Source organism: Rattus rattus, chromosome 2 (genome assembly GCF_011064425.1).
Source record: "Rattus rattus isolate New Zealand chromosome 2, Rrattus_CSIRO_v1, whole genome shotgun sequence".
In the NCBI taxonomy this organism is placed as follows: Eukaryota; Metazoa; Chordata; class Mammalia; order Rodentia; family Muridae; genus Rattus; species Rattus rattus.
Window position 1 is genome coordinate 30,122,929 of NC_046155.1, and position 19,705 is coordinate 30,142,633.

The following is a 19,705-nucleotide window of genomic DNA, read 5'->3' on the forward strand; positions in this document are numbered from 1 at the left end:
GCTTGTTTTTTTTTTCTCCATCTTTATTAACTTGGGTATTTCTTATTTACATTTCAATTGTTATTCCCTTTGTTACCTTGAAAAGAATGTTCATGTTCAAATACTGGTTTGCTGATGATTACTTAAGATAAATTGAAATCACTAGCTGTGCAAGTTACAACTAGATTGCTAGGTACTTAAAATGTCTATCGCTCCAGGCAACTTTCAACACTATCTACTTGGTTTCTCCTTGGTTTTATTAACATTTATATAAACAGTGGAGAAAAGCTGTCTCCCCAAACTGATTTCTGCTTACCTACACATTTACGTTCCCTTTCCACATCTGTTTAGTTGGATAAAAGGGATGTGAAGACCATTTTTTAAGCTGAGATTGCCAAGAAAACAGAGCACAAAGCGATCTTGCTGCTAGTTCATGGGAGATTCTGTACAAGCAGTCAAGACTGAAGGGTTAATGACATTAAGCTCCCAAAGAGGAAAATCGTAAGATTGTATTCGCAGACATGCTCACAGATTTTAAAGGGAAGATGTGACCCGTCTTCACAGACTCGGGTGTTTTGAACACTTGATTCCCCAAATGGTGGCATTGTTTTGGGAAGTTGTGGAACTTTAGAGTATGGGGCCATGATTATTTCATCAAGAAGGTAGCTGAAATCCTTTCTTGGAAGTTTGCTTTTTAGGACTAGTTCCTGAAGCCACATTCTTAGCCTCAACTTCCCATTGCTGCTACCAAACAGAAACCTCGATCCGTACATCTCCTATCTCAAAGAACTCTAAACACCCTTTTTCTCCCTCAGCGCTGGCCGCGGGCTTCTAGCGCTCTTTTCCTCTGCTCTTGTTCAGATCCCGATTACAGCCGACGCCATGGGTTTCAGAGACCTGAAAACCCCCGCCGGCCTCCAGGTGCTCAACGATTACCTGGCACCTGGCGGACAAGAGCTACATTGAGGGGTACCTGCCATCACAAGCCGATGTGGCAGTATTTGAAGCAATCTCTGATCCACCACCCGCTGACCTGTGTCATGCTCTGCGTTGGTTTAATCATATCAAATCTTACGAAAAAGAAAAGGTCAGCTTGCCGGGAGTGAAGAAATCTTTGGGCAAGTATGGCCCTGCCAGTGTGGCAGATACCACAGGAAGTGGAGCAGCAGATGCTAAAGACGATGATGACATTGATCTCTTTGGATCTGATGTTGAGGAGGAAAGTGAAGACGCAAAGAGGCTACTAGAAGAACGCCTTGCTCAGTATGAATCAAAGAAAGCTAAAAAGCCTGCAGTTGTTGCGAAGTCTTCCATCTTGTTGGATGTGAAGCCTTGGGACGATGAGACAGACATGACGAAGCTTGAGGAGTGTGTCCAAAGCATTCAAGCGGATGGCTTGGTGTGGGGCTCCTCTAAATTGGTTCCAGTGGGATACGGAGTTAAAAAGCTTCAAATACAGTGTGTAGTTGAAGATGATAAGGTTGGAACAGATATGCTGGAAGAGCAGATTACTGCTTTTGAGGACTACGTACAGTCCATGGATGTGGCTGCTTTTAACAAAATCTAAATCATCCTTAAGTCTGTGCACTTAAATAAAGCTTGAAAGATTAAAAAAAAAAAGAACTCTAGAACAACCCAGCTCAGTTATTCTTGCAAATGCCCAGAGTCTGTTTAGGAACAGTTCAGAGTACTTACTTGGGAAGCATCAAGAGTCTTCTCAAGGGAATTTTGTGCTCTCACTTGGTCAGTAGACTCTCGGTGTGTGACTTGGTCTAGCTCTTGAAACTAGGTTGTGTCCCCAATGCAACTCTGATATCAGCTTTCTTCTTTCCACTTCTTCATTTTCTTTCATCTAACAAATTAAGTGATATACTGTTTTCTTCCTGCCCTTTCCCTAAAATAGCCATAAATCCATGTAGATTAAAACACTCTAGTTGCTACTCTGGTATTGACGCCTGTTATAATAATTACAGCTGTTTTGCCTATCAAAATTAAGTACTGACACTGGTCTGTGCCATTCGGGACCCTGTCATCCTGTTGATATTAGGCAGTCCAATCCCATGGCCACATGTACAAGCCTCGCTTGCAAAAAACAGGTATCCCTAGTGTTTGAAAAAAATTGATGTACCTGGCACTAGACTATTTTCCATTGCCTTAGGGATGAAAATGGCCCTCTGTTCCTTCCGAGGGAACATAGTAATGAGCTTCCAGGCAGATCCATTCTGATATTGTTATTTCCCTGATCCAGGTCCCCTTTGCTCAGTGTTGTGTCAAGATGTCTGGTAATCTTAGTTCGCAGACTCTAAGCCACTGTCACATTCGTGTGTCAATAACTAGAAACTAGAAACACATTTAAAGAACCTCTAGGTTCTAGATCACTGAGTCCTTAGTCATGAAGACCATTCTCACCAGGGAACTCTCCCTTTTCCAGTGCTGTGGTCATCCCCCAACCTGGCATCCTCAAAATCCACTTCATGTTTCTGCCTCCCATCATGCATAACTACCAGATTCATTACTTGTTTTATAGGTGAGCTATTTATTTCTCAGGCAGAGCCTGTACCGTCCCTCTCAGGCTGTACTGTACCAGTCCAGGTTATTAGCCTGGAAAGAATAAGATTTGGAGCCAAGCAGTGGTGAAACACATGCTAGTCCCAGCACTCAGGAAGCAGAGGCAGGGGGAATCTCGGAGTCAAAGGCCAGCCTGGTCTACAGAGTTTTGGGATAGCCAGCACTATGCTAAGAATTCTAGTCTCAAAAACACAAAACAACAGCAAAAGAAAAAAAAACAGATTTAGTGGGGGCAGTTTTTTAATAAGTACAGTTATCATCCTGTTGAGTGCCTGCCTTAGTTGGGGTTCACAGTCTCAAGACAAGGGGGCTCTACTCTGCATTAATGAGAGGGAGCAGAGAAAATCCAGTAGCCCAGAAACATTCGAGAACATTTCAGTTCACCATTCTTAGTTCTGTTCGTTCAGATATCCTCACCCCAGCTACAAAGGCCCTCCTCACCAAGCTGATGTTAGCTTCCGTGTGGTATATTTATTCAAGGTACAATGTATTTTATACATCACTACTATCTTCAGAATTAAATTTGGATATCATTTTCTAGCCCTTCTACTCTGGGACCTGACTGCTATTAATATTTAGTTTCCAGAGGTTATTTAAAGCAGGCAGTTAACCGTGCTCAGTGTACTGTTTTCTTTTTATAAGACTTACAAATGTCACCCATCTCATAAGCCTTATGATTAGTATTTCCCATTCACGGATCTCCTCATTCCTTGACTCTCTTTCCCAGATAACCACAGGCTAATCAGTTGTGGTCGCCCTGTGGGGTTATAAAGGGCTCACTGTCAACAGGGAACCTATTGCCTTCTGTCAAGAAGGTAACCGAAACCCCAACCAGAAAGTCTGCTTTTTAGGGCTAATTCCTGAACCCAGTTCCTTAACTGGAGTTTCTCCCACTGCTGCCACCAAACAGTGGCAAATCATCTGTGGTGATTTGAATGGTGGGGGAAGGAAGCAAGAAGGACGTAAAGGAAGGGAGCAGGGAAAAGGAGTAGGCGTGACAAAGTGACCACTAAGCTGAGCAAAGTGTACAGCTGCCCAGTGCTGTGGCCCTCCCTCTCTAGGGCACACAACTCAGCCTATGTCAGGGAAATGAAGGATAGGAAATGACGTGCTGGTTCCCTCCTGTTGTCCATCTCTCCTTCGTCATCCTTGCCTCCTATACAATGGTACTGCTGTACTTCCTTAGCCACTAGATCCAGATGAGTCAGGATCCTAGAGTTCCTGCCATGGGCATATGAGAACCCTGGGATTCAGGGAGCTATGTGCATGTATGTGCAAATTCCTGATCACTGGCAGGTAGGTGATGACATACCTGAGTGCCACAAAGGATTGATGTGTTTTGGACTGCAGGGCCTTGTGGCAGGAATGGGGCATCAAGGATTGTGGTTCTATTGCAGTCTAGGGAGCCTAGCATTCCTGCAGAGTGTGTCCCGAATGTCTTCAAACAGTTTGCCACAGCAAAAAGAAGGATAGAGGAAAGGCGTGAGGTCATGGCGACATCAGAGTCAGGGCGGTTGACAAAAGGTGAGGTTAGGTTATTGGGTGAGTTAGTTCCCGGGGGTACACATAGTCAGCAATCTTTAAAGTGACCAGGTCGGGTGACATTAAGGAGTTGATACACCGGTGTCAGGGTTTGAAGCAAAAAAGGTGAAAAGACAAGTTAGTGCTGTTTTGTGTATAAGGGGGAAATGTCAAAGACGACATAAGGACCCCGGAGGAGTGTTTGATTACCTCCCCTACTTTTCCAGTATCTAGAGGTTGGGCAATTGAGACATATTTTCTCTGGGTGCGGATAGTACTTACTGGGGACCCGGCTTGATGTTTACGGTAGAGCTTACCAAGAATTCCTGTCTCCCACCTAGGATTCCATGGGTCTTGTATGTAGAAAAAGAGTGTCTTGCGTTGTGGATAAAAGAAGCGATTGGTCTGTGATCCTAGCATATGTATCTGACAAGACCAATATGGGCAGGTCCCATATTCGTCTGGCCATTTTTTACAATGTCTTTTGTCTGGTCAAAGAGAAAACAAGCAAAAAGATCACAATACTTAGATGGGATAGTCAACATAGGGATGACAGCAATGTGGATCGGTTCCTGGCATCCGGCCATGGAGCAGTTTCCAGACCCTATTTGGAAAGACCGTTTGTTTAGTAACAGAGGGGTTCTGGACCTCCCAGACTCATGTCAGTATGAGTAGGTTGACTGGCTAGAACGGGGAGCAGAGGGGCTGCTGGCGAGCTTGGGTTTAGGTGAATAGGGGAGCAAAGGAAATAGAGGCTCCCAATTTAGCTAGAAGATCCCTTCCCAATAAGGGCACTGGCCACGTTGGCACTACCAAGAAGGAATGGGTGAGAGGTACACCCCTAAAAATGCAATAAGTGGTGGGGTTTGGTAAGGGAGGTAAGGTTGTCCCTGACAATGGGGAAACGGAAGAGAGAAGTGGGTCCCCAAAACTCCAGTAGGACTGAGTAGGTGTCCGCAGTGTCCAAGAGGAAGGAGATGGGCTGCCTACATACCATGATGACTACCTGGGGCTCCCTGCTGGTGATGGCAGCGGTCAGGTCCAGGGAACTCAAGCCTCTTAAGTCGTCCATAGCCAAGTCAAGGAGATTCCCTGTAGGGTTATCTGGACGTGATGCCCCCCTGACCTGCACAACATGAGGGCAATGGACAGTCCAATGTCCCTCTTGATGGCACCTAGAACATGGTCCCTCTGACTTGCGGGAGTTAGGGCAAGCCCTCGCCCAGTGACCTTGTTGACCACATTTATAGCAGGAGCCTGGTGGTCCCTTATCCTTAGAAGACCAGGAGTCCAGGACAGTAGCTGGGGCTGGTTGGACAACCTTTGCCAGCATATGGTATTTTGGTCTGCAAGCCTTCTCATCCTTTCCATGGTACACTTTAAAGACCAGTACCAAAACTTCTGCCTGGGGAGTTAGGGGCCCCCTCTCCAGCTTTTTAAATCTGTCTTTTATGTCGGGTAGCTCTGGGAAAAGAAATAGGTCATCAGAAATTGTTTACCTCCTGGGTTTTCAGGGTCCAGGTTAGTGTATTGCAATAAAGCTTTGTTAAGCTGTTCTAAAAATTGGGATGGGTTTTTCTGTTTGTCCTGGAGTTTTTAAAAATTCACTGTTTTTAAGACTGCCCTGCAAAGACCGGCCAGGAGGCAGGTTATGAATCTATCTCTGACTAAAACACCACCTATAGAGTTATAGTTCCATCAGGGATCTTGGTCAGGTACTGCCTCAGATCCAACTGGGTATGTTCCATTTGTTTGATGTATCTTGTCCGCATGTGTTCTCGCCTACTCCCAAACTCGCCCATGTTCCGCAGGAAGTAGATTATTAGTAGGGATCATATGTACATCGTGGAAAGTCAAGCTTTGAGATTGGGTGATGTGCTGAAACTCTTTAATAGAGGCAGGTGAGTTAGGGGTGTAGGAACCCAGTCTGATTTCTACCTGAGAAAGTTCATCCAGTGAAAAAGGAACATGTCCCCTGACAAGGTCATCTACCCCAGCAACTTGCCTTAAAGGAAGGACTGGCGCTGGGTCAGGCGTCCCTGGTGGTGAAGGACTTGGGGGAATGTCTGGGAAGGGAAGCTTATTGCTAAGCCTCTAGGCACTTCGTTAGCATGGAGAATTCTGTTTTGGACTATGTGACCATAGGTCATGTTTTCCTATGTGAGAAGCATGGCGTGTGTTCCAAGTCAGGAGCTGGGAGTCACCTAAGCCTCAGGCGTGTGCCCGCCGAGTCTCCAGGTCTCGACCTGCTCTAACTCACCAAGCTTCTTGTCATGGTTTTATGTACCACAATTTATGTCCCATAGTATATATCGAAATTCATGTTTTGAAACCTAGCTCCTGGCATGACTGTGTATGGAGATAGAGACTTTAATGAGACAAGTAAGGTTACATAAGGTTATTAGGATGCGGTCCTAATTTGATATGTCTGCTCTCTATGTTAGAAGAGGGCAAGATCTGGGGACCATGTTGTTTTGAACACAACTAATCTGTCACAGAAAGGCAGACATGTGGGTGGGTGTCTCTTAAAAAAAAGGTTTATTGTTCTCACATAAAATGAGAGGGGTAACAACTTGAAAAAAAGTAACGATCCAACATCTAGCTCTAAGTGACACCACTGATATCTGGAGAGTGACTTTGCAGACAGCAGGCAGAGTGACACAAGTGGGTGTTATAGTTAAGTCCTGGTTCTACCTCCTGATCTCTCTGCAAGTGGGCCATAAGCCTGCCCATGTACCGCAAGCCACACATTCATATCCACTGGGCAGGGAGGGACAATGGGTGGGTGCTGGCTTTGATGCTCCTTGAGAGCAACAGAGGATAGCTGGTCATAGCTTCAGTTGTGTTTAGCCAAGCCAACCATGGTGTCAGACTTTCAATGCAACGAGGTTAGAGGCAGTCCAGAAACAGAAGATCTTAGTAGAAGACATGGTCATCAGAAGGGTCGGTCCCTTGTTGCTAGTGTATGACTTGTGTGCTTTGATGTACCTTGGAGACCTGCTGAGCTGCTTGGAGCCTGGGTTTTTATGGCCCTTCAGAGACTTATCTTGTCCTTGCAGACTTTGTAGTCCCTGATAGTAATTGGTGTATAGGTACCTACTTCAGGGTGATATTGGTCACACCAGCTGCTTGCTTCTGATGTCAGTACATTCTGATGTCCAGACCATGAGTGTAGTCCCTCCATCTTGTTTCTTAGTTTTGTTCTAAGTGTTCATTACCGTGGGGTAGTGGACCATGCCAGGAAATTTGGTAAGGTCGAGTGGGTTCAGAAAATCCCACACTCTCAGACCTAAGGATGGTTGGCGTTTCACCTACTCCTGGCCCGGTTCCTGTCATGTGCCCGTGGCACCCCATGGGGAGGACCTTGACAACCAGTCACATAGGGGCAATGCCCTGAAGCCCCTCCACATGCACATGAGGCATCCCTAACATCTCAGACCAAGCCAATAGAAAGCAACTGCTTTTAGGGCCCAACCAACCCCAAAATGTATATAAGACCCTGTTTACAAGGAATAGTGCATGGGAGTTACTTCAAGGATCGTCTGTGAGTGTCTGTCAGATAAGAGCTGTAACACTTTTGGGGAAGAGAGTTCTCCCCCAAAGCTTTCACTGCTGGGAACTGCTTCAGTCTACTTCAGTCACTTCCTGACCTTGGCTCCTAGCCACTGCGCCCCACTGGCTAGCTGAGCCACCTCCCCAGCCCAGCCCTTGTGGCATCCAGATGCTTGCTCTGACTCTAGAGCAGCATCAGAGGCCACTGAAGAGACCTGACAGATCACCCAGCTCTGACTCCCTCTCTCTGCTGGGGCCAGCCTGCAGCATAGCGTCTTGGAGCAGCAGCCTTGGAAGAGCGGCTCCAGCTGGGCCAGAGCTCCACAGATCTCCACAGATAGTGTCCGGTACACAGACAGGCACATTGCAGAAGCACAGGAAGTGAACGAATGAGCTGGTCAAGATGGCTTAGCTAGTAAAGGTGCTGCAGGAATGATGCAGGCCGGAGGGCTAGAGTTGGATCCCCAGAGCCCACTCGAAATGAGGAAGGAGGGAACCACAGAGTTGTCCTCTAACCTTTATGCACACACACACACACACACACACACACACACACACACACACACCCCACAATGATAAAAGGACACGGAATTGGGCAAGGGATGTGTTGGGGGATAGTGTCTCAGGGGAGCTGGAGAAAGAAATGGAAATGTATATGATCAAAACTCACAGTATATATCAATGAAATTATCAGAATAAGATTAATTTAAAATACATAATGAGGGGCTAGAGAGATGGTTCGGTGGTTTAAATATTTGCTCTCTGGACTCAGGCTTGATTCCCTGCACCTCTGTGGTAGCGTACAACTGTCTTAATGCCAGTTCCAAGGGAGCTGACACTCTCTATTGATCTCCCAGGGCACCAGGCACTCATCTGGTGAGCGTACATGCGTGAGACCAAGATGCTCATAGACATAAATACATTAAAAACAGACATTTTTGAAAAAATAATTGTAGGTTGATGTCATGGTGCAGTAAAAGAATAAGGTGCGGACAAAGCTTTTGTAAGGAGGGAGAGAAGGAGGGGGGGAATCAAGATGGAGACTGAGAAGAGTGGCCCAGATTTGGGTTAGGGCTAGGGTTAGGTTTAGGGCTAGGGCTAGGGCTAGGGCTAGGGTTAGGGTTAGGGTTAGGGTTAGGGTTAGGGTTAGGGTTAGGGTTAGGGTTAGGGTTAGGAGTTAGGGCTAGGGTTAGGGTTAGGTTTAGGGTGGCCCTGAACTGCCAAAGTAGCTGGGATGGATTTCTGTAGGATTTCATTGGATTAGATATCAAATGGATTTCTTATCTAGGTGGGCGGTTTATATATATATCCTTATCAATCGGTTGTAAGGTTATTGTGTGGATGTATTGTAGATTGAGAATTTAACATATGAATCTAATTGTTAAACTACAAGTTTTTAGAGCTTTGATTTACCAGGCTACAGGGGATGTGAACGAAGTTCCCAGCAGGAGGAGAGACAACCTGTCTCAGTTCTGGAGGCTGTGCATTCTATAGAATGCCTGGGGCTAGCATGGCGTGTTGACGTTAGAACAGCCTGCAGAAGGCTGTGTGTGTGTCATGCATGGTTACAACCCGCCAAGGGGACAGTGTGTGAAAGTGGCTCCTGCAGATCCTCTCGGAATGAGAACACGAGGGAACCGGTAGCCGCTGATATATTTTTTTTAATTTTTACTGCAACATAAAGTAATAAAAAAGAAAGAATTTGGTGGTTGTGGTGGCACACACCTTTAATCCTAGCAGAGGCAGGCAGATCTCTGAGGCCAGCCTGGTTGGTCTACAGAGTAAGTTCCAGGGCAGGCAGGGATAAGTGTGTCTGAAAAAAAAAAAAATCTCAAAAAGATGCGACTATACCATAAAGTCTAATGTAACTAACAGTTTGCTATTGACTTATTTATAAAAAGGTGGAAATATTGAAATTATATTTTAGTAAGGTAAACACATTAAACATTTAAAATGAAAAAAGAAAGAAATGAATGCCCAGGTGTGGATGTCTTAATGATAAAGCTGGGTTGAATGAACAGACTGCTTCAAGGCTAGTCCCTGTTGCGGTAAAATTAAAAACGTCCCTCAACCCTGTTCCTCGAGTTCCCACTCTGAGCGGGATCTGCTTGTTCTAGGTTTCTCTGTTGCTTTCACACACTGTCCCCTCAGTTGTTACCACTCCTAACTCACACCATGTTCCCAAGGCTAGCCCCAAGCATTCTATAGCCTAGCACGGCTTCCTGTCACAGACTCTGTTCACATTCCCAACTACCAGGGAAATAATTACTCAGAAAACTGGGACCCAAGAAACAGATTTATGTGTTAAATGCTCAATGTGCAATACATCCACACGATTAACTTCCAACCAATTGATAAGGATATAAACCGCCCACCTAGATAAGATATAGTTTGTTCATCTAGACACACAAATCCTGTACACATCCCTCCCTTAAGAAAAGTCATAACAACCTGTAAATGTGCAGAGAGAAATCTTAACATCCGCCTCCATGTTCTCTTGGCTGCTACTTCCCCCCGCCCCGTCTCCTCTCTAAAACTTTTCTCCTGCCCATCCTTCCTTCTCTGTACCTGCCTTCACCTGCATAATGACACCAACCTACAAGTCCCTGTGCGGTTACCACCTCACATCTCTGTGTCAGGACTGGGTCTGACGCTGGAAAAGAGAACAAGACCGCACTTCCTCTATACCTCGCCATTTCCAGTGCTGGCCTGGCTAGACTTCCTGCTTCAAAGGAAACAGTGTGGGTGGAAGGGCAGGGCTCTCTTCTGTTTACTTACAGACCAAACCTATCAAAACCTTTTATTAAAATTCTGATAGAGAAAGCTGCTGAGTTGAGATGGTGGAACGCAGTATCTCACAGGGGCAAGCTCTCCGCACCACACTCACCCTCTCCCAATTTACTCTGCAGGTAAAATTCTTCCGGCCTATTTGCTGGTTTTATATAAGATGTGTATCAATTTCAACCACACTTTATTCTGCCAGTGGTGTTGGGGGAGACTCCCAGTCCTCAGGATAGACCAGGACTCCACTCTCAGACTACATCCTGAGTGCCTGGACTACGCACATTCCCTTTGCAACCCACTGCTTTTTTCCCCGTGAGTCCGTGAGTAATTGAGAATAACTGCAGCCCTCAAGGACTGCATTTTTTAAAAATTCTGTCTTTTGTGTCTGGAAAGGTGTCTCGTTGGGTCAACTCACTTTCCACCAAGCCTGATAACTGAGTTTGATCCCCAGAATCCAATCATGGAAGGAGAGAATTGACTTCTGCAAGTTGTCATCCCACCTCCACTGAGTGCTGTGACATTCACGTGTCAAAACACACACACACACACACACACACACACACACACACACACACACACACACTATGGAAGGCATTTAAAAAAATTGCCCTACCCAGTGATGATAGTGTACACCTTTAATTCCAGCACTCCGGAGGTAGAGGGAGGAGGATCTCTGAGTTTGAAGTCAGCATGGTCTACACATGAGTTCCAGGACAGCCAAGGCTACACAGAGAGACCCATCTCTAAAAACAAACTTCTTGACACTGAACATTTCTCCAGACCTCATTGTTCTAGCCAGTCCAAGAGAATACAGAAACTCCAGCATAACAGTTCCATTTTGTGACAAAGCTTTACCATTTTATGAAACCTTTGCTGATTTAAAGTCCCCTGTGTTGAACGCACACACACACACACACACACACACACACACACACACAGTACACATGGACACCCTCAGGTACAAGTGTACATGCATACCTTTTATACATACACATATGAACACGTTTGTGCAAGTGACAGGTAGAAGTATCTGTGTATTCCTATACACACGAGCAAACGCAAGCACAAGGGCACCCTCCCAAAGCCACTAATGTTTTGTCAGTCAGTACTAATTGTATAACTCATAGACTTTAAATTGAACTTTCCAAACAGAGTAAGATACTGGGTACAATCCCAGCATGACACAATGAGTTTGAGGACTGTCAGGGCCACGTGAGATTTTCAAATAAGCAAAAAAGAATGAAAAACAAAGACAATACCAACAATGAGAGCCTTTAACCAGATCAAAGTCTTACATTGAGCTCTCTTCCTAATAAATCTCTAAGAGAGCAGAAGAAACTTCCTTTGTGGTACCTCTGTACAGATCAGCCCTACAAAACAGAGATGAGATTTATACCATCAATAGGCAGAAAATAAACCCTTAAAGGATTTTCAATACATTTTTACATATACCCCCTCAGCTGATGAGGTCAACTCTGTGGGTTATAACATTCCCACTGAATATAACATCCTCTTATTCTCTTCCCTATCCGTACCACCTATTTATCCATTTGTCAAAATGTAGGCATCTCTATCAAGCCAAAAGACTGGCCCTCTTCTCAGAACCTCTGTTTCCCCTCCATCCCTTAGACCGTTATTTTCAGCTATCAGACAACGCCATCTTAGGTACATTTGGGATATATTTTAAATGCAACATAACTCAAATGGAGCTCATTCCTTTGTCTTCCCTTTTCACATTCACAAATTCTACAAGTTTCAGGAGTTCGGTTTCCCACAACACTCAAGAATATATTCTTCTCACTGTCTCTAAATTTTCCAAAATGGAAGACAGTTACTTCTTGGCTAAATTTCAGCCTCTTACCTTCCGGCGGCTTGCTTTTTCCCTAAGGCCCCCATCTACACTTTTTCTGCCATTCTAAATACTTAAACACATCAAGGCACAGTTCAAAAAGCCCAGGTTTCCCCCTGAGGCCTACAAAAGTCTTCTTTGAATGCTAATACTCACACATTGCCCTTTCTTATTTAAGTCAACCTCTCTCTGATACTGTCTTCTGATGTGTGAAAATGCATACTCCCAGTCTTTTTTTTTTTTTTTTTTTTTGGTTCTTTTTCGAGCTGGGGACCGAACTCCAGGGTCTTTGCTTCCTAGGTAGCGCTCTACCACTGAGCTAAATCCCAGCCCCTCCCAGTCTTTCTTAAGCACCCTAATCTTCATTGAATATTCCCAGTTTATCTAAATTTTCTTAATGATGCTCTAAAATACCTTACTGTGTACTACTAAGGGAACGGCAGGAAGCTAACATTCACTAAGTGTTTATGTACATTATTTTACCCGGAGGAAATTGAGGCAATCTGTTCAAGATCAGTTAAACAGGGAAAAAAATTACAATTCTTGCGCATCCCAACCCTCGAGCCCAAGATTCAAGGCGGGCTTCAGGCTGCGGCACACCATTGGCAGTACACCACGAATACTTTAACATCCTAGCTAGCATTAACTGTTTAACAAGTAGTTGGTCCCTTCCTGGGTCAGATTAGATGTTCTCAGGTGTATCTGTCCCGTCATCTACTAAATGTAATGAGGAAGCAGGCAAGGTGACTTAGAGGCTCCAGGCGAATATCTATATTCAGCAAGACAACGCAATATGTAAGCACATTTCATTTTTCCTATCGGGCCGTCTTGACTAATTTGGTTGTTACAAAGTTGCGCCTCTTCACGGGAATGATTAGTACTGGGCTCAATATCTACATTCCGGGTACTAGAGAATGTAAGATACGCGTTTGTGTCTCTTTCTCTCATAAGCTTTCCATTTTTAGATGATCCTCATATGTGGGGAGCCATATCCCTGCCCTGGGATCTTCTTTTAGATCGGAGATGTATAGTTCTGCAAACCCAGGATCCCTGCTAAAGAGCCAAAGGCGCCCTTAGCGCACAAGGCCCACTCCGTCACGTCCAGTTCCTGCTCCATGGTTGGGAAGCGTAGCTGCGAGGCCTCTGTCCTGGGGCCTCCCGGAAGCGGCTTTCCGAGGGAGGGACGCGCGGGAAGCGTGTCCATGAAGCCGACGCCCCCCGGGAGAGGTCCGGCCAGGCCGCGTGGCGGGCGCATATCCTTGGGTTAAGTCTCGGGAATATAGGGTGCGCCCCCATTTCTCGCTCACGCCAGCGCGCAGCAGGGGTGGCTATTGTTAGTGTCGTTTTGAGACCAAAGAGCCTCGGCCTTAGAGACTGCGCGGTGGCACACGAGGGCAGAGGGCGAGCGAGACCCTGCAAGCCTGCCGTGCCCCGCCCTCCTCCAAGTAACGGCTCTGGAGGCCCCGCCCTTTCCTATATTAGCGCCCTGGGCCGTGCGTGGGGCGGAGCCCCGCGTGGATCTCGCGAGATCCGGGTTGGCGCCGTGACCTCCATGTGGGAGCTGCATCTCTATAAGTAAACACTCCGCGCCGCCGAGACATGGCTTCTTCCTATTTGTGAGGCGCAGGCTGCGCTAGCACCTCGGGCGGGTTCCGGTTTCCTTCCACCTCGGAGGGAGTGGGCGGTCGAACGGTCTAGAGCGTCAGTCTTCGCCCGCGCCCGCGTTCGCCGAGCCGCCGCAGAGAACCGGATCCTTCAGAGGAGGCGGCAGGGGCCGGGCGGGGCGCGGCGGCCCGAGCGCAGGGGTAGACAAAGGGGGTCGGTCCCCTATCCCGGTGCCGCGATGTGGATCCAGGTCCGCACCATCGACGGCTCCCAGACGCGCACCATCGAGGACGTTTCTCGCAAAGCCACCATCGAGGAGCTGCGCGAGAGGGTGTGGGCGCTGTTCGACGTAAGGCCCGAGTGCCAGCGCCTGTTCTACCGGGGCAAGCAGGTGAGGCGCCCCGCGGGAAACGCGGGCTCGAGTAGCCGGCGACCCGGGACGAGCCTAGCTGTCCAGGGCTGCACTCGGGATGGGCTGCTTGCGGGGCTTGGGATGCGGGGCCCGGGCCTCCGGCCGTGGGGCCCCCACCTACAAATGCGCCTAGCGGATCGGAAGCCCCGGCGCGGTGCAGGGCGCGGTGTGTAGCGGGGCACAGCCTCCGAGGGTCCTGGGGGCCTTTCTTCCCGCCTTTAGGGGGAATCGGAGCCTGGAAAGGCAACAGGCTCCGGCAGCCATGCCGGGTCGCCGGAGGGACGATCTGGCTTTATTCGCAGCGCTGCGTCGCTATGAGGACTTGCCTCTCTTCCTTGCCCCAGGCTCTTAGATCCGGTATGGAAAATGAGGCACCTTAACCCTGTTCCCTCCCTAGAAGGATTTGAGCACACTGAAGATCCGAACGGTGGCAGAATGCGTGCCCCTTCTTCCTCGTCGTCAGTCTCAGATAGGGAATTTGTTCTGTAGAAGATTTTAGACCTTAATTTAAGGATCGATGGTTATAACCTGAGGTCGGGTTTAAGTCTGTTGAGTCTAGGGACAGATTTTTCTCCTATAGACTTTACCTCTCATCTTTGTGTGTTCCCTAAGTTCGGGCTTTCAACTCAGGTCCTTCAGCATAGTCATTCAAAAAAAGCCAGAAAGTAGTTTGGGGCCACAAGGGTGCTTCTGGGCATCTCCGTTAATTTTAACTATGGCCCTGCCTGATGAGGCTAAGGCTTTTCCTGTCCAGTAAGTCTATGACAAGACACCCAGACCCATATTGTTTTTCTTGTCTTTGTCTTTAGACCACTGAAAAAGTTGGCATCCTGTAGTCCATAGACCACAGATTGGCCCTAGTCCTGAGTTTTGAATTAAATGCAGTTCTCTCTGATTCGATGGAAGTAGCCTATAAGCCACAAAGGGTTTGGAAGGAATATTTTTGTTCCCTTCACAGATTTACAACCTCTATGACTGGCCAAATTTTCTAAGATTATTTGATGGGAAAGGAAAAAACCAGAGTTTTGTTATGTTAAAGTGTTTGGAAGACCTCTTTCTCAGAGAAAACCTATAGCACTTTCTGCTCCTGTTGTAGCCAGCTTTGTATTGATTCTAAAGTGCTTGACTAATAAAGCGCTCACTTGACTGGAAGGTTTGTTTTTAAACAGTCATATCTGTAGTCAGTACTGCGTAGCACCGTGTTGCTGTGCCTCAAGTGGCTGATAGCTTTTCCTTTGGCTATCAGTGAACGCCATGCAAATAGTAATACTGTGCACTGATTCCTAGAATACTTGGGTGACTCCAGTACAAGAGGTAGAAATGAAAGATGAAAATGTATTAGTGGACAACAGTCCAAATAACATTGCTTTAAATTCAGGATTTACAAAATAGACTTACGCTAATAATCAGAAAATGGTTCCTGGTTGAGGGGAGAGAACTCTAGTGGCCTGCTCCTCCCCCCATTGTTAGTAGTTCACTACTCTCTCCCCAACCCAATAATGAACCATTAAGGGTAAAAATAGAATTCCAGTGCCAGCCGTTGACTTGAACACCAGAAAAGGAAAATTGTTTATTTATTTATTTTTTTATGAATGATACCTAGCTGGGGCAGCAGTTATTAATCTCCTTTTGTCTCTGATGTTTTCCAGATGATGGAGATAGCAAAGCATGTCTTTAGCAGGCATAGAATTCAGGTGGTTCCACAGGGCTAGCCATTGCCTTTGAAGTGAGTTTACGTTTAATAGAAAAAAAGGTGTCTTTCTCATATGCTTTGTTATAACGTTATAAGTAATAACAGTGAAGTTTGAAAAACAGTGAAAGGAGCTCTAATTTTTCTTTCAGTGTGTATGGTTGTTTTGCACACATGTCTTCGCACCATATGCATGCCTGGTTGCTACAAAGGCTGGAAGAGGACTTTAGGGCATCAGATCTCCTGGAACTGGAGTTAGAGATGGCTGTGAGCTACTCTGTGGGTGCTGGGAATCAACCCTTGTCTTCTGGAAAAGCAACCAGTGCTCTTAACCACTGAGCCATCTCCTTAGCTAGACATGGTCTTTGATAAGATTTGCATTGTCGGATCTTACGTACCGCACACTGGACTTTGATCTTTCAGTCTCAGAATATGGAGCTCCTGAGACTTATAAAAGAATTCCAGTTTCCCTGCCTTCTCTTGTCAACAGTTTGGGGTAGCCTTAAATAAATAGATTGTAGATGTGGAATATGAACTATATTGGAAGAAAAACTAAACAATTGACACCCGCCTCCAGATTCTTTGTTTTCACATGGGGTTAAAAAAAATAAAAGTATCTTCTATTTTAAAAAAATGTGTTTATGTATCTATCACTATTATACTACTGATAAATGACAGCTTTAGTGCCTCCATCCAGTTGATCCCTGAGTTCTGTCAGTGATTTCCCCTGGCTTTTTTTGACTTCTGCCACTTCATTTGTTTCCCCCTTGGTTTTCTTTGCATCGTTGATGCAGCCCTTTCTACTTCTGGAATTTCTTATATTTTTGGTTGTGAGCCTAGCCTTTAACGGCTGAGCCATCTCTCCAGCCCTGGAATTTCTTAATGCAATAAATATTCACTAGTATATTCTGACAACATCCCAACCATTTCTCTTTCTTCACAATTGAAAATCTTGTACCTTGAATTTCTAATATGGCACCTCTCAACTATTTACTTCTATGAGACATTGATGGCCTATAGTTACATACTTTAAATCCACGGGTATTTGTAATTTTTAGATCAGGTCTTTTAAAACTTTTCCTACTTGTAGCTTCTTTGGGCCCAAGAACTTTTTATGCAACTCTGGGTATATTAGTATAGAAAATAGGTATGTCAGTCAAATGTACTGGTAATAAGCCACAATTTATTTTGAAATTATTTGGTATTCATATAAATTTATCATTTTAATACATTTATTGGCTTATAAAGTTTATTTTATGCATATGAGTGCTCTGTTTTCATGCACACCAGAAGAGGGAATCCAATTCTATTACAGATGGTTGTGAGCCACCATGCAGGGGCTGAGAATTGAACTCAGGGCCTCTGGAAGAGCAGCCAGTGCTCTTTTTTTTTTTTTCTCTTTTTCGGGGCTGGGGACCCAACCCAGGACCTTGCGCTTCCTAGGCAAGCGCTCTACCACTGAGCCAAATCCCCAACCCCCCAGCCAGTGCTCTTAACCACTGAGCCATCTTTCTAGTTCCCTAAACTTATGATTTGTTAAAGACAACAGCAAATTTTGCAAAATGATTTGTGCTTATTTTTATATAAAGATTAAATCTTGGGGGGTTGGGGATTTAGCTCAGTGGTAGAGCGCTTGCCTAGGAAGCGCAAGGCCCTGGGTTCGGTCCCCAGCTCCGAAAAAAAGAAGAAAAAAAAAAAAGATTAAATCTTGGCTGAATATTTGGTACTTCAGGAAATAGAACAAGATTCAACATTTTTTAGAATTGATCAGTAATTTTGATGTTATGATCAGTAAGGATGATGGTGCTCTGCATAAGTATGCAGTACAAAATGGCAGGTATGTTTAGGGCCTCTTTAGAAAATGTTGGGAATCCTGTGTTAATCATAAATCCATTCAATACTTTAAAATGAAACTCAGGTCAGTAAAATTCAGATAGTCTTCAAAATCAAACATTTAAAATAGCAGCGTAAAGATACTCTAATTTGATACTCATTTGCTGAAGAATGAGGGCAGGAAAATACTGAAAGTCATTTGTCTACAGTTAAGCCATTATGTTTCTAGGAAAGCAGAAAACTTGATTGGTATAATAAACATGTAACTCCTGACCTGGCTTTGAATCTGAGTGAGGGTGTTCTGGGTGACGTGTTTATTGGCAGTTGGCTGTTGTGATGCATGCAAGGTGCACATTGTGTGGGTTGTGGTTTTGGTGTCGAGGCTGCAGTGGAGTCCCTGCTGTGTAGCATGGGCTCTTGCCAGAGGCAACACAAGTGTTGTCATCACATTTTTTATTTTGAATTAACTTTTGGAAATCACACATTTAAAACTTGTCTAGTTTTTGTTCAGGGTTCCATAATCAGTTATGGGGCCCCATGTGGATTCACAATCAACAGTTTGAGAAGCTGGGTTCTAGATGACCTCATCCCTTTCTCCCTCTCCCAGAGAATAATTTGAATAGCAGATAACTTTGGATCTGTATTTTGATTAAATATGGAGGCACTTCAGTGGTCTAGGTGATTTATTTTACTATTATTAATGACTTCACAGAATGTGAGGCCTTCTGAGTAAAACTGGCTCTTTTCAGCGAATAACAGTGACTGTTGTAAAGGGATTGGAAGGTTTTCTGTGAAGTAGGAAGTGAGCGTCTAATGGGAGGGTATCAGAGCCAGCATGCAGAAAGATGACTTTCTCTAGGTCTCATGCCGTGATGCACTCAGTGTTCTGCTCTAGCTTTATGTGTTACTTTTCCTATCAAACCAAGTTCACAAAGCACCATGGAAAGCAGGATAACTGTCGTCATCCTTTATGTTTCGTAGGAATGCTCTAAGGTCTCTCTGACTTTTGCGCCTCAAGCATCAATAAAAAAAAGTAATGGCAACATCTTCAATTCATAACTGTTTATACCGCCACCCGCCAAGCCTTTAGTCTAGTCTCAGTATGTAGTCTAAGCTAACCTTAAGCTTGGGATTCCCCTGCCTCATCCTGCTTATCTGTATTTGCTATACTCCTTAATTTTATTTCTATGTCTTGTCTGCCTTTATTTTGGGAAATGGATTACTAGCTTATTTGCATATTTTATGCTATTTTACTTTTGATTTCCTACTTTAAACACTTAGAATTTTAAAGTAAGTGGCATAATGGTTATTACATTGTTTAGGCTCTTTCAGAATTAGGGTGTTTCTTTTGGCTATTGAAGAATGTCAAAATAAATGCACATCTTATTCTTTGGGTGCTTCCCTTCCTTCTTAGGGAAGGTTTAGGACAGGAAGAGTACCTTCTTGCTGTTGTAATTCTGTTCACATTTACTTGTTTGTGTACATGTGCTGTAGCGTGTTTGGAGGTGAGAGAGCTACTTTCAGGAATCAGTTCACCATGTGGATCCTAGGGATGAAACTCAGGTCCTCAGGCTTGGCAGCCAAACTGTTGCTCTCTAATCTATCTCAAAGCCCTGCCCCCTTTATTTGAAACAAGTTTTTAAAGTTTAAATATCTTTTGATCATAGTCTTCTCCTCTTCCAAGTCCATCCAGATCCTGTCCCCCTCCTTACCCACCCAACTTTAAGTTTTCTCAAAAACCTAATACAACCTAATACAAACCCTTCAGAAATCAAGAAAACAAAACACACACCACCCAAAAAAACCAAAAACACATAAAACAAATAAAAAACCCAAAAGCACATAAAAACCCTGCTGAGCCCGTCATGTTTGTTTAACCACTTCTGAACATGCGGCCTGCCCTTCAGTGCCT

At 45.1% G+C, this 19,705-nt stretch overlaps 2 protein-coding genes across 2 annotated transcripts in view; both read left to right on the forward strand.

Annotated features, from left to right (window-relative positions):
* The first annotated feature begins 846 nt into the window (after positions 1-846).
* LOC116893771 (elongation factor 1-beta-like) lies at positions 847-1,587 on the forward strand. Its single transcript, XM_032895472.1, is given in 2 exon segments — positions 847-915; positions 917-1,587. Coding segments are annotated over 2 exon segments (684 nt in total). The 5' UTR covers positions 847-861; the 3' UTR covers positions 1,547-1,587.
* An 11,866-nt stretch (positions 1,588-13,453) lies between these two features.
* Uhrf2 (ubiquitin like with PHD and ring finger domains 2) overlaps positions 13,454-19,705 on the forward strand; it is a 63,413-nt gene continuing 57,161 nt past the window's right edge. Inside the window, exon 1 of the mRNA XM_032891795.1 lies at positions 13,454-14,249. Within this exon, the coding sequence (XP_032747686.1) occupies positions 14,097-14,249 (153 nt within the window). The 5' untranslated portion in view covers positions 13,454-14,096. The remainder of the gene's footprint in view (positions 14,250-19,705) is intronic.